Raw genomic sequence first — 27,615 nt, 5'->3', positions numbered from 1 at the left:
TTTTACCTCTAGGAGACAGTAAACTTCATGCTGTAATTTCACCAACAGAAACTTACTTATTCTTCACAGTTCACGGAGCGCGCCAGACTATGAAATGTCACGCAGTAGATGTCTGGATTCCATACGCGGACTGCAGCAGCGCGGAGCCTGCAACTGGCATTCCATTTAATAGGAGATCATGACCACCTGTTCTGCAGACCAATCTCATTGCCACACAAGCCCCTCCCCCACCCGTTCTAACCTATGTTTTCAATTCATCGTCATCTTTGGCAAAACAGCCTTCTTTGAAGATTCTGCCAGATTTGTCTTGAAGCAGACCATCCAGTTTTCACTCCTTTGGACTTCGCAAAAATATTTTTTTTTACAGAGCAAGGTAGTTATTTGGACCGAAGAGAGATGAAGTGGTAGGAGGTTGGAGAAAACTGCATAATGAGGAGCTTCATAACTTGTACACTTCTCCAAGTATAATTAGAATGATCAAGTCAAGGAGGATTAGGTGGGCAGGGCATGTTGCACGAATGGGGGAGAAGAGGAATACATATGGGATATTGGTGGGAAAGCCGGAAGGAAGGAGAGCACTGGGAAGACCAAGACGTATGTGGGTGAACAATATAAAACTTGATCTTAGACAAACAGAATTGGATGCTATGGATTGGATTGGTCTGGCTCAGGATAGGGACCAGTGGAGGGCTCTTGTGAACTCGGTAATGAACCGTCGTGTGCCATAAAATGCTGGGAAGTTCTTGCGTAGCTGCAGAATTGGCAGTTTCTCAAGGACTCAGCTCCATGAGTGAGTGAGCAAGGACGTCAGCCTTGCGTCCAACCCCCAACCTAGAGGACCAGGTACCGGTATTTATGTCCGCCAGGGACAGGGTAGCGCCGGGTTCCCTTTTCGTCGCCTTCTACGACAAGCAGGGCTACGGTGGAGGTATTCCAATGCGCCTCCATGCCTTCCTCTGCCTTCACGGGACTTTAATTTAGCCTTAGCTTTTCTGAGAGCTGGGATAGCGTAGTCGGTGTAGCGACTGCGCTACGGAATTGGACGACCAAGGGGTGTGAGCTCGAGTCCCGGTGAGGGCATTTTCATTTCTCCACGGGGTCCAGACCGGCTATGAAGTCAACCCAGCCTCCTATGCAGTGGGTACCGGGTGCTCTTTCCCCGGGGGTTAAGCGGCCGACAAGTAAAGCTGATCACTCACCTCCAACTACTGCCGAGGTCAAGGAAAAGTGGGCCTATACATCCGCTCACCCATACGCCTTCATGGCGTAGTGCTTAATTAGTTAAGCATAGGGACAACTTTACCTTACCTTACATTAGCCTCCCTGAATATATTCAATTATCTGGTATTACAGCAACCGTTGAAGAGTTCTTACCTTCTGGTGGTGACAAGGCACCCACCTAACCAATCGGAGTTTAGGATATTACTTAGGGTTCTATTAATAACTTTAAGAACGTGGCACGGTGCAGTAAGGATATAAGGACATGATGAAGCATATAGTGGCGTGTAAGGCACAAAGTAAAGGCCTTCGCACTTTCTAAATGGATACATGATATCAAATAAGGCGATTCACATGAAGAGCAAGCGTAAAAACTCGGCAGTGGAATGCAGCACTGCCCAGCCCACACAGAAAACGGTAATGTCATGTTAGCTGACATTAAGCGCTCACAACGGTCACCTTTCCCTTATTATGACGGCTTATCTGTGGGCGGTTTTTTCTAAACAGAAGTACTGTGTATAAGCTTATGAATACAACTCATTTACATTGGAATTAACTTATAAGGAAGACTTTCAAGTTGCGAAATCTTTGGGTACATCATCTGCTTCCTCACACCAACAAGTTTCTTCACGTATGTGTGTATGTACGTACATGGTTACAGGAGCGTCAGCATTGATGGCTATATGCGACTGGATAAAGTTCAGGATGTATCACCCTAAAGACTTGCGGGCGAGTGGAGGTATAGCTCCACCATTCTGGTGTTCAACTTCACGCCCCGGCTGATTTACTTCCGCAGAAAGAGCGCCCAGTAGCCAAAGGATAGGAGGCTGGGTGGGCCCTAGCGAAGGTCTGGACGCTGTGGAGTAGAGATACATAAATCTCTTGCCCCTACAGGAATCAAACCCCTGATATCCAGACAGCAGGTATACCGACTGAGATGCCCTTTACAAAATCCAGCATAAAATTACTAAAAAAAAAAAACTGCTCAAAACTGTGAAGTGCTAAAAAGGTCGTTAAAGGCAGCAATAAATACTCTATTAACATAACTCAGTGAGACAGACCATATGTAGGCAAGCTTCTTCATAAGCAGCGCGCCCCCATGCGTTAGGGAACCACGTGACAGGAGAGTCTTAGAGGTGGGTAGGTCTTGAAGCAAATAGCAGACAGGACACAGAACCTCGCATTCAACTTCGTATATACGATATGTTAAGGGATAGCCCGGTCGGTATACCTACGGACTACGGGTTGGACGCCCGGGGATCTATTCTCGACGGGGGCAAGATATTTTTCCTTCTCCATACCCTTCCAGTCCAGCTCTGGTGCCCATCCAGCCTCCAATCCAACGGCTATCGGGGGCTCTTTCCCCAGCAGGTAAAGAGACTAAGCCATGAAGCTGGTTCTTTAACGACGGTGTATCAAAACTATATAGCATCGGATAATTAATGAATGTCGAGCAATTTGATGAATGAGAACAGGCGCGGGAGGCATAAGTCCAAAGAGAACCATCCCAGCACCACTTTCCCCCAACATATCTCACACGAACTGGCCTAGGATAGATCCCAGGCCGCTGGAGTGGGAGGCCGAGGACTAACCGCCCGAGCTAGGACATCGGGAGGCTGCAAGGAAAATGGCCATCCATATCCCCGGGAGGGGGAAGAAGATGACAGCCTGGGACAATAAGATCTGTGAAGAGGAATACGTCCCCTCTCATGGCCGCAACACTGTTCTCCTCAGTAGGGAAATCAAATTGAAACAAAGAGCTTCTTCCTGGAAAGCAACGTCTTTTAAAGCAAAGATTCTCGCCTCTTGTGTTTTGCCTGGCAGCATCCAGTCCACACCGTCACTCGTCTGCCGACTTTAATTCATTTAGGCGTAGCAGAAAATAAGAGCGTACGAAAACGTAAGGGTTAACTTGTCACTGTGTCTCATTTAAACACGTCATTAAGATGTATGGAATATTTGTAACGCTCCCAACCTGGGCACTAGATGCAGATGAGAGGTCAGCGTAGTGTAGTGGTTCTCAACCTGTGTGCCGCAGCACACCACTGGGCTTTTTCTAAATGCGCAGCGAGGCTTTGAAAATAATGATTACGTAAAATAACGTATTGTGACTTGTATACTCATTGCTAGGCAACAACTCGGTAAAAACCTTCCCGCGAAGCGTATGCATGCAACAGGATGTCCATTGCTAAGTAACGGACAAGTAAACACTCTTTCTTAACACAAATGCTACGTTTTCTGTGCAGTCCGTGCCGAGGTGTTATAAAACGACATAGAGGATGGGACGGAGGAGATGAACCGGTGTTGAGGCAGGGTCGAATACCTCCAGCGTGACCCTGCGAGTCGTAAGAGGCGACGAAAAGGAAAGTCTAAAATCTGAGACAGTAAAATATGGTCACAAGTCCCAAGGGACTCGGACCAGAGAAAGACTGCACTGGTTTGGGCCAACAGCATATACAGAAGACAGGCCCGTCCTCTCGTCGCCCCACAAAAACAAAACCGTAACTGTCAAACAGTAATAAATATCTGGTGGGGCTCGACACCAAGACTTACTGACTGACCGACCGTCAGTCGCCATGTGACTTTGACTTTGGGACGGAGTAGTGAGAGAAGTAGTAGAAGGGTAGCAGTAGTTGAGAAGAGTGGAGTTGCGAGACGCCAGTCTGCCAGGATATGAGCTTGGGAGCAGAGGAATTGATTGAGTCGAGTCTTCGGAACTGTCAACTGCGGAAGAGTGGCAAGAATGGAGTTAGGCTGTGNTGAAAAAAAAAAAAAAAAAAGACTCCATTCCATAATGAGTAACTTTCTTACTTGGAAGCTTCACGTTGATGACGTCTTCAAGTTTAAGGACTTTCACGTGCGGAATGTGTCCCGGATGTAATATATCTTACAGATTATCCAACAAGTGTTTAACCACCATGGAAAGTGTAAGTGCGCTGCGACAACCATGACACTAAACTTGACGTAACACTTTGGTATCTACAGCGAAGTCGACACGACCTTGACAATCCACACCAGAAGTAACCGAGCAGGTTTGGGTTTAATTATGAAGATCTCCAATTCAAAACGATGATCAAGTACATTGGCCTGTCCCTAATTCCAATATTATAACTTCAAGTAAAATATAGGGATGCTTTTTGGAATAATCCACGGCAACTCATTCCGAAAAACCTTCCAGGATATAAGAACACCTGGTAACAACTCCAAAAGGAAGGCCGTTAACCCAAGCAAGCTGAGCTCTTTTTGCAGATAACTTCTTGCTCTTCCCATTCTAACTTCGACCCTGAAGATGGAGGCGGTAGGTACCTCCAAAACGTAAGCGAATTTATATCAGACTACACGGCATCACATCCTAGAGGACAGGACCCACAGTCATAGCTGGGAGAACCTCAGATTCAAACAAGGTCATCTGAGCTGTTTGCTATTTCTTGTTCTCGCTGTTCTTAACATATCTTTTCCGATCCTGAAGACACAGGCAGAATATTCCTGCGAAACGTCGGTGAACTTCTAACAGATTATATGTCGTTACATCCCAGAGGGTAGTACTACTCGATTCTCATTTAAATTCCGAGAATGAAGCTATACCGGAAATACATACTGATTATCACTTATTCTGTCGCTCAACCACAAGACAGTCTAGCGTGAATAATTTAGTACAATAAATATCTAGAACGTAGAGGGCTGCGGCATTAAGCTGCAGAGCGTAGTTCCGTTTAGCATAAATTGACGAATAAAACCGCTGAACCTTGAACTACTCAATCACCGTACCCCGCAGGTTCAAACACGGAAGTCTAAATGCAACACCGCAACAAGTCAGCTGGTAACACTGCCCAGCAACGTTATCTACAAGTCGGTTTAGATATCAAAACCTATGGTACAGAACGAATATAAGTGCTCTATTTATATGATTGTGTGTGTGTTTATATATATATATATATACACACACACACACAAACACTCCAAGCTCAAAGCCCGAGAATGTGATAACGCGCTGCCTGCTCAGACCTATCGCTCGCCTCACGGGGCGGTCACAGTTGAATATTGAGCAACAGTGAAATGATGACTAGAAGCTTTCTTCAGTGTCAGTTCGTCCATCACGAATCTCATATAAAGTGGAAAGCCACTAAATGATAATGATGATGAATGATGATGATGATGATGATGATGATGATTGATGATCATTATTGCCGAACATTACAGCAGGTGGTACATATACTTCAAAAGGTTAAAGAAGGGTACAGCAAAAAAAGATTTTTTTAATGCTGGTGGGGTGGGACTGCGGCCACTTCTGGCCTATCGTACCAGCCCCAGATCATAGGTGAGGGTGATTGTGGAACAATTGGTTGAATGAAGACTGGTAGGGGAAAGCGAAGTACTCGGAGAAAACCTGCCCCAGCGCCACTTTGTCCACCACAAATCCCACCTGACCAGACCCGGGATCGAACCCGGGCCGCCGCGGACGAATGCCAGCGACTAACCGCTTGAGCTATCGCGCAGCCGAAAAAGAGAATTACTGAAACTGTAAATAGCCTTCGTGTCTGTATACGATCTGAGGTTATCATGGCAGTGGTTAGGAAGAGTTCTATCTTCTGTTCCTCCGAAACGTCAGTTCACTACGAACTCTAACTTCATGGCTCTTCAACTCGTCACGCTGTCTACGTAACGCAACACTCCCACCAAAATACTGTGACGCATTGCTAGGCAACTGTTAGCTAAGCACGTTCCCGAACGTTACGCTGTCAACGAGAATAGACGTCCATTGCTGGACAACGGATTTGTTTACCACAGGCGTGTCCGGCACAGAACAGCAGTCTAACCCTTAAAGGCAGTGATTTATTTCCGGTTCTCTCGAAGTTATGAAGCGAGAAGAGATCCATCCCGTGTGGAGAAGGGGTCGAATACCTGCATCGTAGCCTCGAATCTGAGACAGTAAAATATGGTCGTGAGTCCCACGGGACTCGGAGCAGAGAATGACTGCGCTGTCGAGGACCAGCAGCAACTGTAAGCGACACACCTTTACTCTCGCCAGACAGCGCCCCTCATCAACAAACCCGCAACTGTCAGACAGTAACAAAGATCTGGTCGTAAGCCCCAGATGGGTGCTTCATTCCAAGGCACACTAACCTCGGTCGTAACTTAGGACTCGAGGATAGATGCAGAGAACCAGAATTCGAGAGACCAGGGACCAGTCCGAGATGCAGACAACAGTGAGAAATTCGTTATCAAGAAGGAGTTCAATGTGTGAACTGTTATAATCAACTGTAATTTTAAAGAAATGCCGATAAACCCGATCATCAAATCCAGAACCCATTAATATTAGTCACTCTAACCCCCTAAATGTGACAATATCCATGTCATTTACAAGGTAAAAACTCTAGAACACGCATTCATGTGATCATATCCACAACATCATAAATCCAATCCACAAATTCTACCTTTACACTGAATATAAATCAGCCACATGCTCGATAAATGTACGAAGTTATCTTCTCGACAAAAAATTGGTCTGTAACTTTGCCACAAATTCTGTATTATCTTAATAACAGGCGGATTACGTTGCTCACCCTCTTCAGTGGCTTTCAACACGTGCTCCTTGCACCATTTCGATCTTAACTTACACTTCAGTTCACTCACGCACATCGTTATAATTCACACGCAAACGCGTTAACGCACGAACTCCAGCCGGTACTATGGCACGGACGGACGCTGGACCCACAGCGCATGACTCAGTAGTGAACCAGCCAACCAGTTAACAGCAGCATGTGAGTCACTCAAGGCACTTGTTTCAAGGAGGTGTAAATTGAAGCGAAACAGCTGACCGCAGGGGAAACTTTTGTTTATTTTGCAGAAACCTTATATTCCAATCCGAATCACTTCGATTATAGCATAGTAGCAACTCTAGTATATTAACTCTTTCAAGACAGAGTCGCGTCCTATGTTACGACCGACGATCAGTCGGCCTGTCTGTCTTGGAATAAAGCACCCATCTGGGGCTTACGACCAGATTTTTATTACTGACAGACAATTGCGGGTTTGTTAATGTGGGGAGGTCTCTCTGAAGAGAGGACGAGTATGTCATTCTCGCGTCCGAGTCCCATGAGGCTCGCTACCACATTTTACTGTCTCAGATTCGAGACTCCCCTTTTTGTCGCCTCCTACGACTCTTAGGGCTACGGTTCAGGTACTCAAATCCCACATCCACACGGGAAGGACTAAAGACAGAATTTCTTTTAAACAGTATAATTCAGTTCGAACCTCACGGGAAACACATTACGTCTCCACTACAAAGACCAGCCAGTTAAAGCTGTTTCGGGATTCAATCGCGGTTTTTTATTGCTAGTGGGGTGGGACAAAGTCCCTTGTACTGCGGCCACTTCTGGCCTATTGTACCAGCCCCAGATGATAGGTGAGGGTGATTGTGGAGCAATTGGTGGAATGAAGATTGACACGGGAAACCGAAGTACTCGGAGAAAACCTGCCCCAGGGCCACTTTGTCCACCACAAATCCCACTTCACCAGACCCGGGATCGAACCCGGGCCGCCGCGGTGGGAAGCCAGGGACTAACCGCTTGAGCTATGGCGCGGCCCGCCAAATCGCGGTTTACCAGAGACCATACGAAATAAACATGCACTATGGGCACAATGCAGAGTGTATGATGTTAAAGTAGGTGGTACAGAGTAACCATTGGGTGTTACAGAGTTAACCAAATAAATACATACTCAAGTGCTTAAGAACACACAACATGCTTCAGAGAATCCAAACCTTCACTATGGTGTTCATAAGAGCCAGCCAGCGGACCTTACTACAAACTAAACACATTCTACTTCCAAAAGATCCGCTTTGTATCATCTTCCCATCCATGGCCACAGCCAAAATTTTTCTTAAGGGAGCAGGTAGAAATGTCCTTACAAACTTACCTTTACATTTAAGACATGTAAGAACACTTCACTGATAGAAGAGAACATTGAGCACCGATTCTCTTAATTTTAATTTTTGGTACAACTATTTCGCGTATTTCTTTCTCTTTTTAATTCCAGATTTAAAAGGCAGATGCCAGGCTTGCCCCCCCCCCCCCCCCCAACCACACACAATTCCTCCCGTCTGCGTTTAGGTTTTCAAGCGGTCTCTTCTGGACAAAATTCTGCATGAATTTATAGTTTCCTCCACCCACATTATTTTCGCCGTATCCCAAAATGTAACAGTTCACACGATACTCCTCAATATGCATTTTGTCCAGTTATACACCAACTTCTACTTGTGACGTCCAAATATTACTCCTCCGTGTCTTGAATATTTCAGCAAGCAAGTTATTTCAATGGAGACATGTAACTTAACGAAGTCGTAACTGACAAACTCTGACCAACTAACAAAATAGCTCCACAGCTCAAGCCGTTAGTCGCTGGCTTCCCACCGCGGCGGCCTGGGTTCGATCCCGAGTGTGGTCAAGTGGGATTTGTGGTGGACAAAGTGGGGCTGGGGCAGGTTTTCTCCGAGTACTTTGGTTTCCCCTGTCAATCTTCATTCCACCAATTGCTCCACAATCACCTTCAACTATCATCTGGGGCTGGTAAAATAGGCCAGAAGTGGTCGCAGTACAAGGGACTTAGTCCCAACCCACTAGCAATAAAAAAACTAAAATGCTAAACTTACGAACTGCCGGTCACGGTAGCCGAGCGGTCTAAGGCATGTACTGTCTTCGCTCGCTTGGAAATCGGGATCGTGGGTTCGAATCCCACTCAAGGCATGGATGTGTAGTTTGTGTGTGTGCGTTTTTCTGTGTTTGTGTACAGGTAGAGGCCTTGCGACGAGCCGATCACCCGCCCAAGGAGTCCTACCGAATGTGTAAGATCTAGAAAAACCGAAGTGAACGGAGAAGTTCATGGAGGTAGGCCTAGGCCCACTGGATCTGTAGTGCCAAGGAAAAAAAGAAAAAAAACTTACGAACTAAGTAAATAACTAGATCTCTCATTTTTAATTAGCAAATTAACCGTTTTGTAATGAGACATCTTGTGTTGTACGTTAGATTTTGGTAAAAGATAAAGCTACCCTGAAGCTGCTACCTTTGTCTATGTTCTAAACTAACTCATACTCATTACGTCATCAAAGAGTGATTAGCATAGTTTTGTTCAAGAAAAGAACAGTTTATTTTGCTCGTAATTAAACAGTAATTATATGCCCCAGGGTTTCCAGTGAAAGTAACAAATGTATGTTTTTGTAGCTGAATTTGTAACAGTGTCAGTGGCCCAGACTGCATGGCACAGAATGGTAGGATGATTGGTGAATGGTTAATTTGATGAAGAACTTGAAGGAAGTGGTTGTGGCCTAATTGAGGCATTACCCTGGAATTACAGTCATATTTCCCGTTGCTCCCTCTGGAGCATAGCCATCTGTGAAACGTTTTTTGTTTCGCTTCAGTTTCTTAATTCTAAGTCAGTCGGTGAGACTCCTTAGACGGGGGACCAGCCCATTGCAAGGTCGCTACCTATACAGGAGAGCACAAACACAAACAAAAATCCACTGCCTCGAGTTGGGTTCGAACCCACGATCCTAGTCTTTAAGCAGGCGAAGACAGTTCATGTCTCAGACCGCGCGGCCACTGTGACCGACACTATTTTGGATTTTGCCTGGAGGAACTGAGGAACACCACGGAGAACTTCACTGAAGATAGTCGATATTCGTACTCAGCGTCTCTTGAGTATGAGACGGTGAGTATTTGTGCTACACCGTCTTGTTCGATGGCATCTAGAGTAAAGAAGGCGAATGTTCTTATAGAGAACCGTTTGTTCAGACAGTAAGTTATAATATATTACTTTATGCAGAATAGAATAGTTAGCACATAGTCTTATAATTTTAATTTTGTCAACGAGAAATTCTGTATTTGCGAAACCCTCCGGCCTGTGGTTACTTCAACAGACCTTTCCGACTCTCCGATCTACGGTCCAGTAATTTAATGTATGACTAAGGTACAACGGCACAAAAGTATGGAAAACGTTTGCAAAAAAAAAAAAGTGAATGTTTTTAATAAACTAGAGAACAGAATTTAATAGATGTTATTCAGGCTTGCACATCAGCCGCTTCTCTTCATGCCTGCACAAACACGAAACCGGGCACAGAACATTCAATTAAAACAAAGTTCCCTGTTCAGTGAAGATCACACTGGCCGTGCTTCTGACAATTTGTTTTTGGAGAAAGTACAGTAACTGACAATGAATTAGCAGCAATTACGACACAACTTGCAAACTTCCAACCTATATAGTGTGACGCATTTATTTGTTCTGGCCGATACATCCATAAAATAATTAACCCTTTGAAGACTGACGTGGCTTCAAATATGGTCAGCAGAATTTTTATTTTCTGAATATACAGCGAACCGGACAATTTGAAAGAGATAATTCTGTGATTCACATAAATGAGGTCTAATTCTGAAGATCCAGATCGGAAGGAGAGCGTGTGAAGTATATAGAAGCCTGAAATTTATCTACGTAATACGTACATAAGAGTTCAGATCCAACCTCACAGAAAACACACAGCCCCCTCCATTACAAAGGCCATTCCTTAATGTTGCTTAGGGAGATAATCGTTATTTATGGTAATATTAATATAAAACGCATAAATACACTCAGTAGGCATAAAAGCGGAGATATTATGGTTTCCTGGCCAAGACTTGAACTGAGCACTTTCTACATCATGGCGAAACGATCTACTAATGACGACGCATCTTCAGAGGCCCAATGTTTATTTCGTATGGGTCCCACACTTAACATCGACTGTTTCCTTGAAAGCATTAACCGGGTGGTCTTCTTAATAGTGACGCAACGCGTTACCTGTAAGTTACAAACTCAAATGTTATACTGTCACGTGTATCAGTGACTAAGACGAGGGTTCGGATGGGTAATTGGATTTAATAATCACTTATAGGTCGTAACTACAAAAAAAATATTACACTGTTACTGATTTACATAATTTACAATTACTCCACACTAATCTTCTCAGTCTATCTCCACTAGTCTTCACTATCCGTTTCCTGGCAACGGATTTATAACACAGGAACTATAAAAGTCTCACTAAATTACACATTCCCAATATTGATGTACTACAACACATGTAACGTCACACACTAAGTCTTCTAACCTTTCTTCTGGCCACACTGCTGTTCCCTTGGAACTTCGGAACTCAAGTCAAGTCAATTTCGAAGTCGAAGTCGAAGTCACATTGCGACTGACGGTCAGTCAGTCAGTAAATCTTGGTGTCGAGCCCCATCTGGGGTTCATGACCAGATATTTATTACTCTTTGACATTTACGACCTTGCTTTTGTGGGGCGCCCTCTCTGACGAGAGCACGGATCTGTCTTCTATATATGGTGCTGGTCCTTGCCAGCGCAGTCTTTCTCGGGTCCGAGTCCCTTGAGACTCGCGACCATATTTTACTGTCTCAGATTTGAGACTTCCCTTTTCGTCGCCTCCTACGACTCGCAGGGTCACGGTGGAGGTATTCGACTCCGCCTCCACACCGGTCTCGTTCATACGTCCAAGTCCAAGTCCGAGTCCCCGTATTATATCCCCCCGGTCAAGTCAATTTCCATTCCCGTATTCTCTAATATCCTGTCGGCAGGGACCATGCACAGAAAATACAGCCCCTCTATTGTTGGATGGCACGGACTACACAGTAAACACAGCCTTATCTATTATTGCGTGCTACAGAGCTGTTACCTGGCAACGCGTTCATCAAATCGTTACAATACAGTATTTAAATACACGACTGATCACCTCAAGATGGATGAGATGGGCAGGGCACGTGGTACGGATAAGGAGATGATGACTGCATATAGGGTTTTGTTGGGTAAACCAGAAAGAACGAGACCACTAGGAAGAACTAGACGTAGGTGGGATGGATCTTAGAGAAATACAAGGAGTATGGACTGGATTAATCTGGCTCAGGGTAGGAACCAGTGGCGGGATTAAACCTTCGGGTTCCATAAAATGTTGGGAAACTGTTGGGTACTTGAGCACCTGGTGGCTTCTCGAGGACTCCATGGCGTTGGCTATTTTAAAAAATTCTGGTTTCAGAGGGTTAATGGTCAGTAACCAGTACCTCTGTGCTGTTCTGTATGGGTGTGAAACTTGGTATCTTGACATTAAGGGGGACCATAGACTGAGGGTGTTTGAGAACAGGGTATTGAGAATATTTGGACCGAAGAGACATGAAGTGGCAGGAAGTTAGAGAAAACTGCATAATGAGGAGCTTCATAACGTGTAAGCTTCTCCAAGTATAATTAGTATGATCAAGTCAAGTAGGATGAGGTGGGAAGGGCATGTAGCACGAATAGGGGAGAGGATGAATGCATATAGGATAATGGTTGGAAAGCCGGAAGAAAGGAGACCACTGGGAAGACTAAGACGTCGGTGGGTGGACAATATTAAAATGTATCTTAGAGAGATGGGATGGTATGGATTCGATTGATCTGGCTCAGGATAGGGACAGGTGGAGGGCTCTTGTAAACAGGGTAATGAACCTTCGTGTTCCATAAATTGCTGGGAAGTTCTTGAGTAGCTGCACAATTGGCAGCTTCTCAAGAAGGGCTCAGCTTCATGACGACGAGAACCATTAACGACAGGATAGGGGATGGGGGACCAGCGTTCGATTTCCGGCATGGCAAGATTCTTCTCTTCTTCACAGCGTCCAGACCGCCTCTGGGGCCCACCCAGCCCCCTCTCCAATGTGTACCGGGGGCTATTTCCCCGGCTGTAAAGCGGTCAGGGCGTGAAGCTAATAATTACTCACTTTAAACTAGTGTCGAGGTTAAGAATAAAATATGGGGTAGGTGGTAATAATCCGGCTCTTGTACTGCGACCTTCAATGATCTATTATGCTTGAGGCCAAGAATGGTGGAGCTTTACCTCCATCCTCACCATACATCTTCGTTGCATAGTGTTTACTTAATTATGCACAGGAACAACGTTACTTTAAATCTTTAAGACAGCCAATAATCAGCTAAAACTGTATAATGCAAAAAGTTTTGGAAAATGTACATTTGTGTCTGTGCTTTATTAAGGACCACACCGTGAATACTTATCAAGTGTGTCGGTGTACGAGTATGTACGTTACATCCCCATGCCTTCTTTCGCTCGGTACTTGTTGGAGGAGGGTGGTTAGTTTCACGCCTCGGCCACTTTGCTCGCGGGGAATCAGCCCCCAATACCCTTACGATAATGGAGCCACATGGCGAAAATACCTTACTACTGCAGAGGTTTCTCGAACGTCCGGCCCGGTGCATAGTCACTACAAACAATCCCACCTGCCAACGTGTGTCCTTTTAATTATTTGTTAGCAATAAATTTGAAAGCAATTATTATGTTTCTGGGCATTATCCACCGCCCTGTTCTTATTTAAAACACACGTTTCGGAAACTAGGTCCGGAGACAGGAAATAGCTCTATCAACTGTGCCCAGTTGAGAAGGTTCCACCTGAAGACGGAGACAGAATCCGACCTCCGAAACGTTGTGTGTTCTAAATAAAAACATGGCGATAGATAAACACAATAACTGTATTAATATACCATCGTCACAAACTTTTAAATAAATTTTAACGTAATAGATATATATATTCTCTACACTTCCCATGAAATTACTATGGATAAATTTGTAGTAGGAATTATATCTCCCCCAAACTATAACAGTTCGCGATAGATATACGCGTGGGGTATACCAGATAGGCCTGCTGTTCAAATTTTATAGAAAAGTTGAGCGGGAGGTATACCTTCAAGGAAGAACAGTAAAGCTTATATCACATGGCACAAAGATTGGAATTCCTGTCATACTTTGTTCTTTGGATGGGTTGCAGCTCGAACCGGTTCCATGATGAACGCTACAGGACAACACTGTCCAATACCAGTTCCCCAAACTGACCCTGCAGAGTCTGTTAGCCTTTCATGAGTGTAGTGAACCATGGTCACACCTAACAGTCATGGGTGCCACTGTGATTCAACTCATGGATTCCCAGATTTTATTTACAGTAACTTTCTTGCATGTGACGCCGTGTAGTCTGCTAGCTTATCGATGTTTTGCAGAAATGTGTTGCCTTCATTTTTAGACATAAATATTACGCCAAGAACTTATAGGAAGCAAGCAGCAAGCATGGTCTGTAGTCTGGTTGAAGTTCAGCAATGTTTCGATGGATCATACTGCCTACATCTTCAGGGTGGAAGAAGCCAAGCAATCATGAATAAACAAGTACCAGCAAGAAGCAAGGACTGAGCACTGTTGTCTGCTTCCTTGGCTCACTCTTCGGCCTTGAAGATGGAAGCAGTACGTTCCTCCTAACTACCAGTACATGCCTACTCATACTTTCAATCCATTTTTATCTGCTTGCAGCTTTTAGTCATTTCCCCCTTTTAAAATATAGGTTCTTCCACTGAAACTGCACTAGAACAACGACTCTTTTCTGGGAGTTCAATAAACCATGGAGGTTTCTCTCAAAGATAATAAAACATATGTTAGAATTTCTTATACATGTCTTTTTAGCATTACTTTAAGGATCTTCATAACTACATTGTAAATAAAAGTAAGGGAAAAGGAAATAGGCATACTAATGCAAAACCCAGCCATCTTTAGACCAGGAACTGAGTGCTCTGTAATAACATCTGCACAATAAGGTACAAATCTGTTGTCCCATATTTTCAAAAATTGTTAAAATCTTAGAAAATAATTAAATTTGTAGGGGTAGTTTTGAAGGTGCAATTTCATGTCGTGTTCGTAGGCTGGTGGTATATGTTGTTACGAATTATGGGTGATGCCAGGATATCTCAGTCGGTACGGTGAAGAGCTATGGAATGGACAGCTGGGGTTCGATTCCCGGTACGGACAAGAGACATTTCTCCACTCCACGGCATTCAGACCAGCTCTTGGGCTCGTCCACCATCCTATTTAATAGGTATCAGGGGCTGTTTGCTCAGGGGTAAAGTGGCTGGGGCATATAGCTGACCACTCACCTCCATCTAGTGGCAAGGTTAAGAATGGTGGAGATGGTACCTCCACTCCTCCATATGTCTTCATGTTTAATGTTTAATTAAGCAGAGGGATAACTTTACTTTTACTTTACAAATACTAATAGGGCTGAACAGAAACTTGGTATAGTTACTCCTAATATTGTGCTAGACTTATGTGCCAAAATCATGGCTCTAGCATATATTGTTTAGAAAATAATCTTTTCACCACATTTTAAAAAGAATCATTAAATAAAAGTAAACAAATGCAGAATTACAAATATAACATTCACTTTCTGTATGCATACTCAACTCCTGGAGAGCAATTCTTTATGAACATGCTGTTCTAAATCTCCTTCATTTGAACAGATAACAAATTCATATCCTGCATAACCACATAGTGGATAAATTTGCATTGTGCAAAATAAAAGATACTTGTAGAAGCAGCATGGTTTTACTTTTGAGATGTTTATCCTCTGAAAAGGAAGTTCCTGATGGATACATCCTGAGTTATGTTCAAATGGCAGACTGGTATTCATGCTTCGTGTTGGAGAGAAACTCATGACAGTACGCCACAATTACTTAGAAAGAATTTGCATTTCTGTCTCTTCTGATACATTTAACTTCTCTGAGTGAAGACAGTGGACAATAAGAACGGATAAGAGAAGACTAATATCAGCAGAAACATGTTTCATTTAGAGAACTGCAGGATACAAACATATATTCCATAAAAGAAATTAAATTATGAGAACTATACATTATATAAAAATTGAATTTATAGAAGGAAATCGAAAACGCATTTTACAGAATGAGCTCTGACAGGATTCTACATAAGGATCTTAAAATGTCAACCGCAGAGAAAAGATGAGAAAACATCTGAAACGATAAAAGCATTCCCTTTCATAATATCCTTAACAGCTTCCATGGGCCCAACACTGGAAACGACGACAACAATAATGATGATGATGATGATGATGACGACGACGACGACGACGACGACGATGTGGATGTAAGACATACATTGTCAGCTCTTGGTATATTAATTTACAAAGCAGCAAGTAGCCACTTTCTTGTACAACAGTGCTTTTCCCCTACCCCCCTGGCTCCTTTTACCTGCCTGAACTAGCAAGCACACTGAGAAGCAAGATTAATCCATTTGCAACTTGGCATCTGAGCTGATAACTGCTCTAGCAGCCACAGTGTTCTGGTCAAAATCCTTAGACCAGCTCCATATCTGCTGTGGTTTTGTCATGCAAAGTGGATAGGATGTTTTTCAAAACTGTATTTCATCACTTGATTCCAAATTTATTTTTGGGCTTGAAAACTGTTCTTATTCTTATCCCTCCTAGAGCAACTTGATCAAAGTCCGCTAGGTTTCGATGTTTCTTCTTTCTGTTTTATTTCACAAATTGTTTCAGCCTAACTGGCCGTCATCAGGTGCATTATGCNGTTCGGCCTCTACTGTCTCAGCGGTATCTAGATGCTTCCCCCGTCTACCAGAGGCGTTAGAGACTATTGTTGGGCGGGAAATGTCCTTATAATTTGGCTCAGAGGCCTCCTTGAGACATGAGGTTCTTTTATGTGCCGTAAAGCTACGACACGGGACCCACGGCTTAAAGTCCCTCCCGGAGGACTTGTTCCCTGAATTTTTCCGCCCTTAAAAATTCCACGACCTCCGCCGGGTTTGAACCCGCGTACCTTGAGTCATGAAGTGGGAACGTTACCCCTAGACTACGGAGGCCGCTTTCATCGATTGTAAGTCTGCAACTAGATTCACAAACATAACAAAAACACTAATCCACAACACCAGAAAGCCAAATCGGCCACTTTCATATATAGTGGTAAAGCAACAAAGAAAATTACAAAACTCTTTAAAGAAACACAAATAAATTTGATTTGTTTCATTCTGGTCCGTCACACAAACAAATTACAAAGACAAGACAACTCTGTCCAGTGTGAGTATTGAAGTTTTTACTACTTGAAAACTTAACACCCTTACATGTTTCGGTCCCTATAGACCATCATCAGAGGGACATCGATACTTTTTGAAAACTACTATGACAATGGGTGTTTTCAGTGTTAAAATACATATACAATATACATACAATGTTTGTAATGCACAATATATACAAAATCCAACTTTTCCACAACTACAGCAGCTTTCTTGGTATATTAAAGTTTTTAAAACTTTGTTATTTAAGTTAAAATTTATGAACCTACTTGGTTTATAAATTTTAACTTAAATAACAAAGTTATCAGACCAGGAGACCAAAGGAGAATTGAGAACAGGTCAGATCAGAGAGATATGAGCAGATCAGAGAAAGATCAAAGAAAACCAGCAGAGCCAAGGACTAACAGCAAAGACACTCCACCTTGAATATTGGTGGAAGAGTGAATAACCGTTGAAGACAAAAGGTGAGAGATGACGGACTAGTCGGGTCGCATCGTCTACAAGGCATTATTTCAAAGTGACTGTAATCGTAATTATGAACGAGTAATTCTTCAATAATCATCTTCGTTTAATCCAGAGCTCATATTTTTTTTTGTTGCGGTACCCGGATACGTGGCAATATACAACATTATCAACCAACATTCTATAGGAATGAATGAATGAATAAAAGAACGAATGAATGAATGAATGAACGTATAAGGGGTGGGCCTTCTCGGCCTCTGCACCGCGACCTTCAGTGATCTACTGTGCTTCTATAAGAACATACAACCTCTGCCTGCTGCCTACTTCATACTGTTTTCTTGCTAGGCTTACTCTCTGACTAAACATGAAAGCAATATTTCCTCAGAAACATCAGTAGACTTTCACTGGGCTTCATGGCATTATATTCCAGAAGACAGATCGCTCCTGTTCCATGAAATTATTTAATAGTAGCTTCAGTCAGAATGTCATGTTGTACACAATTTTGACAACTGTCAGTCAAGAATCAGAGTCAGAGTCAGAGTTACTTACGACTGGCGGTTTACTGCCAATCAGTTCGTCTTGGCATCAGGCCCCTTTGAGGCCCACGACTAAATTTATTTTTCAACTGAACTCTTGCGGTAATAGTCCTTACGTAACATCCTCTCTGACGAGAAGATGGGTCTGTCTCTTATGAATACAGTCTTCCTTTCGTCAAGTGTATATTTCGCACATATAATATGTTATAGAAAACTCTTCCTTTGACAATTGTCATCAGTTTCCTTGCAGATATATATGTAGATGCACTGGTACTCACTCGAACTCCTGGGAGTACCAACTGTTGGATTGAGAGCGACGAGGAACTCTGTGCTGTGTCCAGATCTTCTGAGCTAGAGTGTGGTGTCCGATGCTCAGCAGTAAACACGCTATCATGAGACACACTGAGCCCTGAATGACATGGAAACAGACCATTCCCACTCCTGTAAACAGATAAAAAATCAAACTAACAAAGTAAACAACTAAGTCAAGTACAGTTTCAGTAAATTCTGTGCACAATTTCATGTTTTAAATGTAACTAACAAAAAAAACTTACATAAATACAGTTCCATTCTTACTGTTCAAATATATTCTCCTGGAGCCAGTTGTGGTGTGTTAACATGCTCCAACAGCTTCTCTTGTTTAAAGGACTATTCAAATACACACAAGAGATATCTTGGACAATTTAGGGGTAAATTGATAATATTAAAATGCGTCTTAAAGAAACAGGATGTATGGATGTGAGCTGAGTAAACTTGTTCAGAATAGGGTACCAGCGTGGGTTCTTGTAAACATGGAAATAAGCAAATATACTATCTTCTGCAGTCTAGTAGCAGTTTTCTGAAAATTTGCAGGGATTTGCAGGAATTAAATATTCTGCTTGATATGCGTTGGAAGGGGAACACAATTTACTGTTATCTGAGACGTCACTGTTTCTTATTCTGTACTGAGATGTGACATAACTGAAAAGACAAATCTTCTTGGCAAAAGTAACCTTCAGATTCACATCAATTCAGAAAGTGAATAAGATAAATGAACATAATAACAATTAAGGTTCATTTGGATAAGGGTCACAGATGTTCTTTATTATTTGTGCTTCATATCAGGAAGCTACCCAAGTAGTAGCAATGATAGTGGCAGTAGTGATTGTGGCATTAGCCACTACAGTGGCCACAGTATTGCTAGTAGTTGTGGAGGCAGAAAAGAAGATTGTGAAAATATACACAGGATTGAAACAGTAAAAATGTACAAGTCGATGTTTTTGTGATTGGCCTCTGAGATCGATCACAATAAGTAGTAGCAGTACAAGTACTACTAGTAATGGTAGAAGCAGTGGTTGCAGTGGCAGTGATGGTAGTCTGATTTTGGTTTGGAAGGAAATTGTGAAAATGGTATCAGGGCACATCCAAACAGGTGGATTTCATGATATACTTTGGTCGTCCATAGAAACAGGCGATAGTGGTGTTGGTGTCATTCTTGGTGTTGCAGTTCTTGTAGTCGTAGATGCTGCTGTTGTTTATTGTTCGTGGCGTTTTTTGTCGTTGTTGTTGTTGTTGTTGTTGTTAGCTGTTTCGTTGGTATTGTTGGTGGTGGCTGTGCTAATGTTGGTATTGTTCTTGATGCTGGAATGTTTCTAGTGTTGGAGTTTTTCTTGATGTTGGTATTGTTCATGTTTGTGTAGTAGTAGCAGCAGCAACAGTACAGTATTAATATCAATAACAGCAGGGATGGTGGTAGTGGTGGTGGCAGTAGACTGAACTGGCAGGCAGAATATTAGCCTGAGAAAAATATATGTAATCAGGAGACTCCAGAGCAAGCCCGGACAGGTGTCATCTTTGTGATACCCTTAATGATACGACAGTAAAAGGAAATTCGTTTAAATGACTCTCAACATAAGAGGTATGAAAGGAAGATCAGCAGCAGGCTGATTGTGTTACCTTCTGCGAGACCCAGCGTCCTCCCCTGACAGCAGAGTGCTTGTGGACCGACTGCGATGGGCATCTAGTGCCTGAATGGGGGTCCCACCGCTGTCGAGCATCACGTGATCCTGGGCAGCTTCGTGTTCCTGCAGCTCAGACGCTGCCGCAGAGCCCGCGTGCTGGTGTCGGGCCTTCTTCCGAAATATGCGGCGGAGGCCTCGAAACGGATGAAAGCGCCGTTTCTTGTTGCACGGATCTGTCAGAGAACATGCTCATCATGTAATACAGTTCACTCCATTGTGACATTACGTGGCTTAGAGAAGGTAGTCTTCTGAAAATAGAGTGCATAGGGTAAAACCAGAAGAACACAGAAGTGAAATACTTATGAATATACAGTATTTACATTGTGACTACTGCCATTTTCGGAGTGGGCGATGTCTACAAAAACAATTCTCTCTTTCCTTCTAACTTATAATCAAAACCATCGTTTTTGCCCAATGCGTGCTTCATGTCCAGCCAATCTCATCCCCTTCACTTAATTAACTAACTAACCTAATGGAGCTGAGCCCCTCTGGAGAAGTCGCTAGCTGTGCAGATATTCAAGAACTTCCCAGCAATTTACAGAACCAGAAGCTTTATTACCGTGTTCACAAGAGCCCTCCATTGGTCTCTGTCCTGAGCCAGATCGTCCAGTTCATATCACCCCATCCTCTCTAAGATCCATTTTAATATCATCCACCCACCTATGGCTTGGTCTTGCTAGTGGTGTCCTTCCTTTTGGCTTTCTCACCTATATGCATTCATCTTTTTCCCATTCGTGCTACATGCTCTGCCCGTCTCACCCGCCTTGAGTTGATCATTATATTTATACTTGACGAGGGGTACAAGTTTTGAAGTTTTCACTTCATCTCTCTTAGGTCGAAATATTCTCTTCATCACCTGTTCTCAAACACCCTCCCTTAATGTCAGAGACCAAGTTTCACATCCATATAGAACCACAGGCAAAATTACAATTTTGTATATTCTATTTTTTACATTTTTAGCAGACGAGAAGATAAAATGATCTGGACTGAATGGTAGCAAACATTACCCGAATTCGATCTACCCTTAATTTCCTCCTGAATCAAGTTTCGATTTGTACCGTCGTTCCAAAATATCTGAACTGTGCCACATTTTCAACACATCTGTTAGCTATCTTTATGTCATGACTTTGCCCTGCATTCCCTTCATTTAGTGTAATTATATTTGGCAAAGAGTACAGTTATGAATCTCCTCAATCATGCAATTGTCTCCGGCCTCCTGTTATGTCGCCCCGCTTCCCTTAAAAGATTCTCCTCAACCTCCCGTTCTCGAATACCCTCAGTCTATGTTCTTCTGCAGATATATGTCTCAAAATGTAAAGTCCGAAACTTGAAACAGGCAGAGCCCTAGTTAGTTAGTTATTGGAGAGGGTGGGTTTTCCCCATGCACCCCGACCAGTTTGATCTATTGTGCTTCCCTAAAAGGCGGCTGCTACAGACGGCGGCGAAGGGGATTTTTCTGTTAAGGATCGCCCAACATGACTGGAAAACTAAGGTCGAGCCCGCAACAGTTCACTGTATAATTGTTTGGTACATCCCAGCCATGACTAAACATTTCGTGTAAGTACCTATCGGTTTGCCATTTCTCAATAAACAAGACTTTCTATAGCAAACAATATTTCTAGATCGTGACATTAATTTACTTTGTGAATTATCTAACATTTAAAATGCTTCACTAAATAGGGCTAACAAGCTGGTTTCCCTCTTCACAATAACACTCCCCCTTCAAGTTTAAGAACGTTTGTACAATTGATTTTCACTACATTATTGCCAACTCATTCTGTGTGAAATGCAACGGTAAGTTATCCGTCAGGAGGGCTACATGAACACAAAAGTCTCGGTACATTTGGAAGGAAGGCTGGAATTAAAACAGCAGCAGCTGGGCAGGACATGAAAATAATGCTACAGGTTCTCAGAGCGGTGTCTTCTGGGATGTGACACAGTGTAGCCCGTCAGAAGTTCAAGGCGTCTCGGAACAACGTTCTGTCTTCGTCTTCAGGGTCGAAGGTCAGGTAAAACAATAAACGAAGAGGAAGCATAAAACAGAGCGCTCTGGTGGTCGCTTGCTTGACTTAACGCCTACTCTTCAAAGCCGAAGGAGGCCGTACGTCTCTCTAAAGGCCTGTGAACTTTCATCAGACTCTACGGCGTCATATCCTAGAAGATGGTATTCTTCAATGAAAATAATACGTGTTAAGGTGTGGTTGAGTCCACTACTGGACCTATTATGTCGGCCCCGGGTTACAGATGAGTATGGAACTGGAGAACTGTCAGGGGAGAGTGAAATAGAGGTAAACTTGCCTCTGTGCTTAATTAATTAAGCACCAGGCTATGAAGACGTATGAGAGCGCGGAGGTATAGCTCCACCATTCTTGAATTCGGAACTAGGTGGAGGTGAGTGGTTACCTTCACGGCCTGGACACTTTACCCACGGTACCCATGGTTGGGGCGGCAGCGTAGTTGGCTGAGGCACTATGCTACAAGACGGAAGGTCGCGGGTTCAAGTCCCGATGAGGTCATTGGATTTTTTTCAATTGACCTAATCCTTCCGGCCGCACTATGGCCCTGGGGTCGACTCAGCTTCTAACAGAAATGAGAACCAGGAATTAATTAAATAATTTTCCGGAGGAGTAAAGCACGGCCGGCGCGTAAGGCTGACAACCTTACCGCCATCTTTGAGCCGATTGTCTAAAAAATGTGGGACCCTCAACGTCTCACAACCCTATGGGCCTTCGTGGCCTGGTACAGGGATAGCTTTGCTTTCCTCCCCCCATTGGTTAGGAGACTGGTTGGGCTCCAGACCCAGTCTGGACGTCGTAGAGAAAAATCTTGCCTCTACCGGGACTCGAACACCGATCCACGGGCCGTCCAGCCCTTAATCCGTACCTACGTATTTAAATTCAGAACTGGGTTCGAAGAAACAAAAACACAGCAAGATCTGATACTGTAATGAGAAGTTCATGCTCTTAAAAACGCCAATGGAAACTGCTAAATTAATAACGCATTCGGACTGATGTCGTTAAATAGGAGAGGTACCATCCCTCACTCTTTATCGCATAACCTTCATTAGTTATACAAATAAATATATGTTGGCAATCCAGCACATCAATCACTAGTAGGCCATCATAAACGGTACTTAGCAATTCGCATGTGTAACTGCATTTGCTCGACTTCTTTCTAAATATTTCAAGGAACTCACAATGATTTCGGTACTACACGCATAGAAGTAAGCTTCACTCTTTGGTACGTCTTATAATGAAATCATCGAGTACGTATGACCATCCTTACAACAAGAAAATCACTTTCAAGTAAGCCCATAGTTCCAAACGTGGGGAGAGTAAGATTGTGGAAGTTCCGAGACTCGAATCCAAGACTATTTAAAGAAAATTAACTTTCTTCCGTTCTACGTCAGATTTGGAAACATCCGGTAACATAATCGCTTTTTTATCTTGCGAGCTTGAGTTAAACAATATGTGAATGCATGAACGTCACCTCTCCCTCGTATTTACCTTCATGTATGCATAGAGTAGTAGATCAAAGACGGTTACCCGTATTACTAGCATCGATATATTATCGACACGGAAATATCTAGGGTTTACGCATCTGTGTTAGGAACCCTTCCTTGCAAAACGTCAATTCATCATCTCAGAACAGAAGCACAGGCCATGATACAGATAATGTTACAATGTGGAGTCGTATTCATAGGGAATCAATTTCCATTTTACATGCGGTACCCGAATGCCTCAGTCTACATACCGATTAACACTTCGGCTGGAAGACCGAGGACTTGAGGTTTGATTCCCAGCAAGGACAAGAGACCTTATCTCTTCTACACACAAACCAGACAGATTCTGATGTGCAGGCGACCTCTAGACGTCAGTACGGGAGACGCGGCCGAAGCTTGAAGCTGATTATTGATCTGTATCTAGTGCTGCAGTTAAAAATGTGTGGAGTTACACCTCCACTTCCTTATTACGTCGCAATGGCGCTTTCTCCAGAGGTAAACCAGCTGTAGCTTGAAGCTGGATATTCATCTCCATCTAGTGTTCAGGATAAAAATGCATGGAGTTGCACCTCCATGTCCTCATTACGTTGTAATGGCGACGCGCTTAATGAACACAGGGATAACCTTACCTTTTCACCTTACGGCAATTAGTCATGGATTATTTTTGGAGCAGAAATAGCGTAAGAATGTTCTCTTTAAATACGTTAAAATCACAGCTCCATAAACACGTCTGCACTGACCACTACACTGACAAACAAGGTGATGGTACGAAAACTATTTCCACTGAGTCACAAAGCTTATGTACTAAAAACATCATCAGAGTTCACAGTTTAATCGTACAGGCACCCAATGTAACACACAGGCCTGCCGTCTCCTTCGCGCACTTTGACAGCGAGAAGGAATATATCACCCATATTTGTAACAATGTTATCTTTCACTTCAGATAAATATTTTTGTACAGTTTACTACAAAACAGAAGTAGCAAGCATAAGCGAATAGATTATCACCATAACTGATAATACTGACAGCAGTCTTCAACCATTAATAACTCATAAAGACGTATATGAAGACAAAAACAACAAAACTTCATAAAAGGTATACTTATCCCTGTAACAGGCCGTGGAGGCCCATAGGGTTGTGAGACATCGAGGCTCCCATATTTTATACACAATCGGCTCACAGATGGCGGTGAGGTTGTCAGCCTTACGCGCCGGACGCCCCTACGAAAATTCCTGGTACTCATTTCTGTTAGGAGCTGAGTTGACCCAAGAGCCATTTTTTTAATTCGCTTAGTGGGGGGGGGGTGGAATCCAACTGGGTTCACTCGGCACGGCAGCCACTGATTGGCCTACTGTAGCCTGCCCCGGGTGATTATTATAATGGAGAATTTGGTGGAATGAAGATTGGCAGGGGAAACCGAAGTACTTGGAGGAAACCCGCCCAAGTGCCACTTTGTCCACCACAAATCCCACTTCACCAGACCAGGAATCGAACCCGGTCCGTAGCGGTGGAAAGCCAGGGACTAATCGCTTGAGCTATGGGGCGGCCTACCCAAGGGCCATAGTGTGGCTGGAAGGATTAGGTCAAATGGAAAAGTCAATGACCTCATCGAGAATCGAACCCGAAATCTTCCTGCTTGTAGCATAGTGCCTCAACCAACTACGCTACCGCGTGCCCTTGCACATCATTTCGAGACTAAATATATATGAGGTTGGCCCTATAACTCATTATCAACTTCTAAGAAATGACACTTGGATTGTAACTACTAACACCAATCTTTTAATTAATTAAAACAATAATTTAGAAATAATTGATGTTTCTCTCAACATGAGCAAAATACAGTGAAACACTCTACGTCATATAATTAATGTACCTGAAATATGTTATGAAGGAAGGAGTGAATGTAACACGACAGAACAACAACTACATAACTACCAAACATTAACTTTCTCTTTTTCCACGGCGTCCATGTGCATTTCGGGGCTCACACAGCCTCCTACCCAATGGGCGGCGGTAAAGCGGCTGGGACATGAAGCTCACCACTCACCTCCATCTAGTGCCGAGGTCAGGAATGGTGGTGCTATACCTCCACCTCCCCCTTATGTCTCCATAGCATAGGAAAGACAAAAAAGGTAAAACTATCCCCATAACAGGCCGCGGAGGCTCATAGGGTTGTGAACCATCGAGGCTCCCAAACTTCCTAGACAATCGGCTCACAGATGGCGGTGAGGTTGTCAGCCTTAACCGCCGACCGCCATTTAACTCCAGGAGCATACCTCGTACTCGTTTCTGTCCGGAGCTGAGTCGACCACGAGGCCATAGTGCGGCTGGAAGGTTTAGCTCAATTGAAAGAATCCAATGACCTCAACGGGAATTGAACTAGAGATCTTCCGGCTTTTTCAGCTGTTCTAACCCTTCCAGCCGCAATATAACCCTGGGGTCGACTCAGACTCTAACGGAAATGAGTACCAGGAACTTCCTGGCGGTAAAGGGCGGCAGGCACGTAAGGGTGACAACCTCACCGCAATCTTTGAGTCGATTGTCTAGAAAATATGAAAGCCTCGACGTCTCACAACTCTATGGGACTCCACGGCCTGTTACAGGGATAGCAGTACCTTTTATGAAAAGTAGGTCGCATTAACAAGAAGACAACACAATAAATACCGCAGGTCGCATAAAGATTACTTCGTATGGCTACATAAATTAGGGCTCTCTTAAAATATACCAAACATTACGCTAACGTTTGCGTCGACATGTCGTATCTCCCACGCACAAGCCTTATGGAGCTCCTTTTATGGTCAGGACAGAAGACTCTTAACGTAAAGGCAAAATCCATTTATTTTCTAATGGGCGGTATCAATTCACTTACGGGTATAGACATTTCTGTCAGTTCCAAGTGTTCGTGTAATCTAAAATTGAAGATAATACTATCCCGCGATAAATCTACTGATAATATGACGATATAGCGCAGAAATTACAACAAATATTAAGCAACTAATTTATCATACCATTATCACCACACTCATCATCACTATAAAGTAACTCCTTGGCTACAAAATATGATAGACTTGCCCGATACTTAGCAACGCCGTTTAGACTGTGCGGTGTTCCTAGCTAAAGTAACGAAATATGTCACAAACAACACGGGAAGGATGGCTTAAAAGCATTATTGCGGATAATACCGAGGAAAAGGAGCCGGGATAGCACAGTCGGTATAGCGACTGGCTACGGGCTGGTCGGCCAAGGGATCGGAGTTCGAGTTCCGGTAAGGGCAAGAATTTTCTCTTCTCCATGTCGTCAAGACCGACTCTGGGGTTCACCCAACCTCCTAGCCAATGGGTACCGGGGGTAAAGCGGCTGGGGGGTGAAGATGACCACTGACCTCCAGCTAGTCCCGAGGTCAAGAATACGTAGCTCTATATATCCACCCCCCATATGCCATATGCTTTCATGGTGTAATGCTTATTTAGTTAAGAGCAGGGACAACTTTACCTTTTACCGAGGAAAAATTTAGATCAGTATACCACTGTCAAGAGCAGAAATTCGTAACAATAAAGATGCTTTATCGTTAAGCTAATCATCCCCATTTCTTTATCTCGCCTAACAAGTTAATCCCACTGACAGCCTGCTTCAGCCCTTACCGGTTACTTAGAACTTTTCCTCATTAGCCTGATATTCCAGAGCAACATTAAAAGGCAGTATGGGTAAAGCACCTCCTTGTTCCAGACCATTGCGATACGGTGTTCCCACCAAGTGTTCATTTTATACACTGTATGGAAAGGCATAAGATATAATTATCCTGGCTTTGTTTCATTCAGACCTACTAAGTAGGACGCACCGGTGAACTCTCGGGTACAGTTATATAAGGCCATTCAGCACCTTCCGGGTCGCCCGTCCATTGCAGTGCTCGTGCAAAAAGCCGAAAGTACTGCCCAATAATAGGTATGTGCAGAAGCGTACAAG

The 27,615-nt window shown here is 43.5% G+C and overlaps 1 protein-coding gene across 4 annotated transcripts in view; it reads right to left on the bottom strand.

The window, feature by feature from the left end:
* LOC111863422 overlaps positions 1-27,615 on the bottom strand; it is a 357,450-nt gene that overhangs the window by 118,242 nt on the left and 211,593 nt on the right. For all 4 annotated transcript variants that reach the window (XM_023849735.2, XM_023849737.2, XM_023849738.2 and 1 more), the window contains 2 exons: positions 20,086-20,323; positions 18,429-18,591 (listed from right to left, as the gene is read on the bottom strand). In XM_023849735.2, coding sequence (XP_023705503.1) covers positions 18,429-18,591; positions 20,086-20,323 — 401 coding nt within the window. The remainder of the gene's footprint in view (positions 1-18,428; positions 18,592-20,085; positions 20,324-27,615) is intronic.

Source organism: Cryptotermes secundus, unplaced genomic scaffold (assembly GCF_002891405.2).
Source record: "Cryptotermes secundus unplaced genomic scaffold, Csec_1.0 scaffold964, whole genome shotgun sequence".
In the NCBI taxonomy this organism is placed as follows: domain Eukaryota; kingdom Metazoa; phylum Arthropoda; class Insecta; order Blattodea; family Kalotermitidae; genus Cryptotermes; species Cryptotermes secundus.
This window is presented reverse-complemented; position numbering and strand designations above follow the sequence as displayed.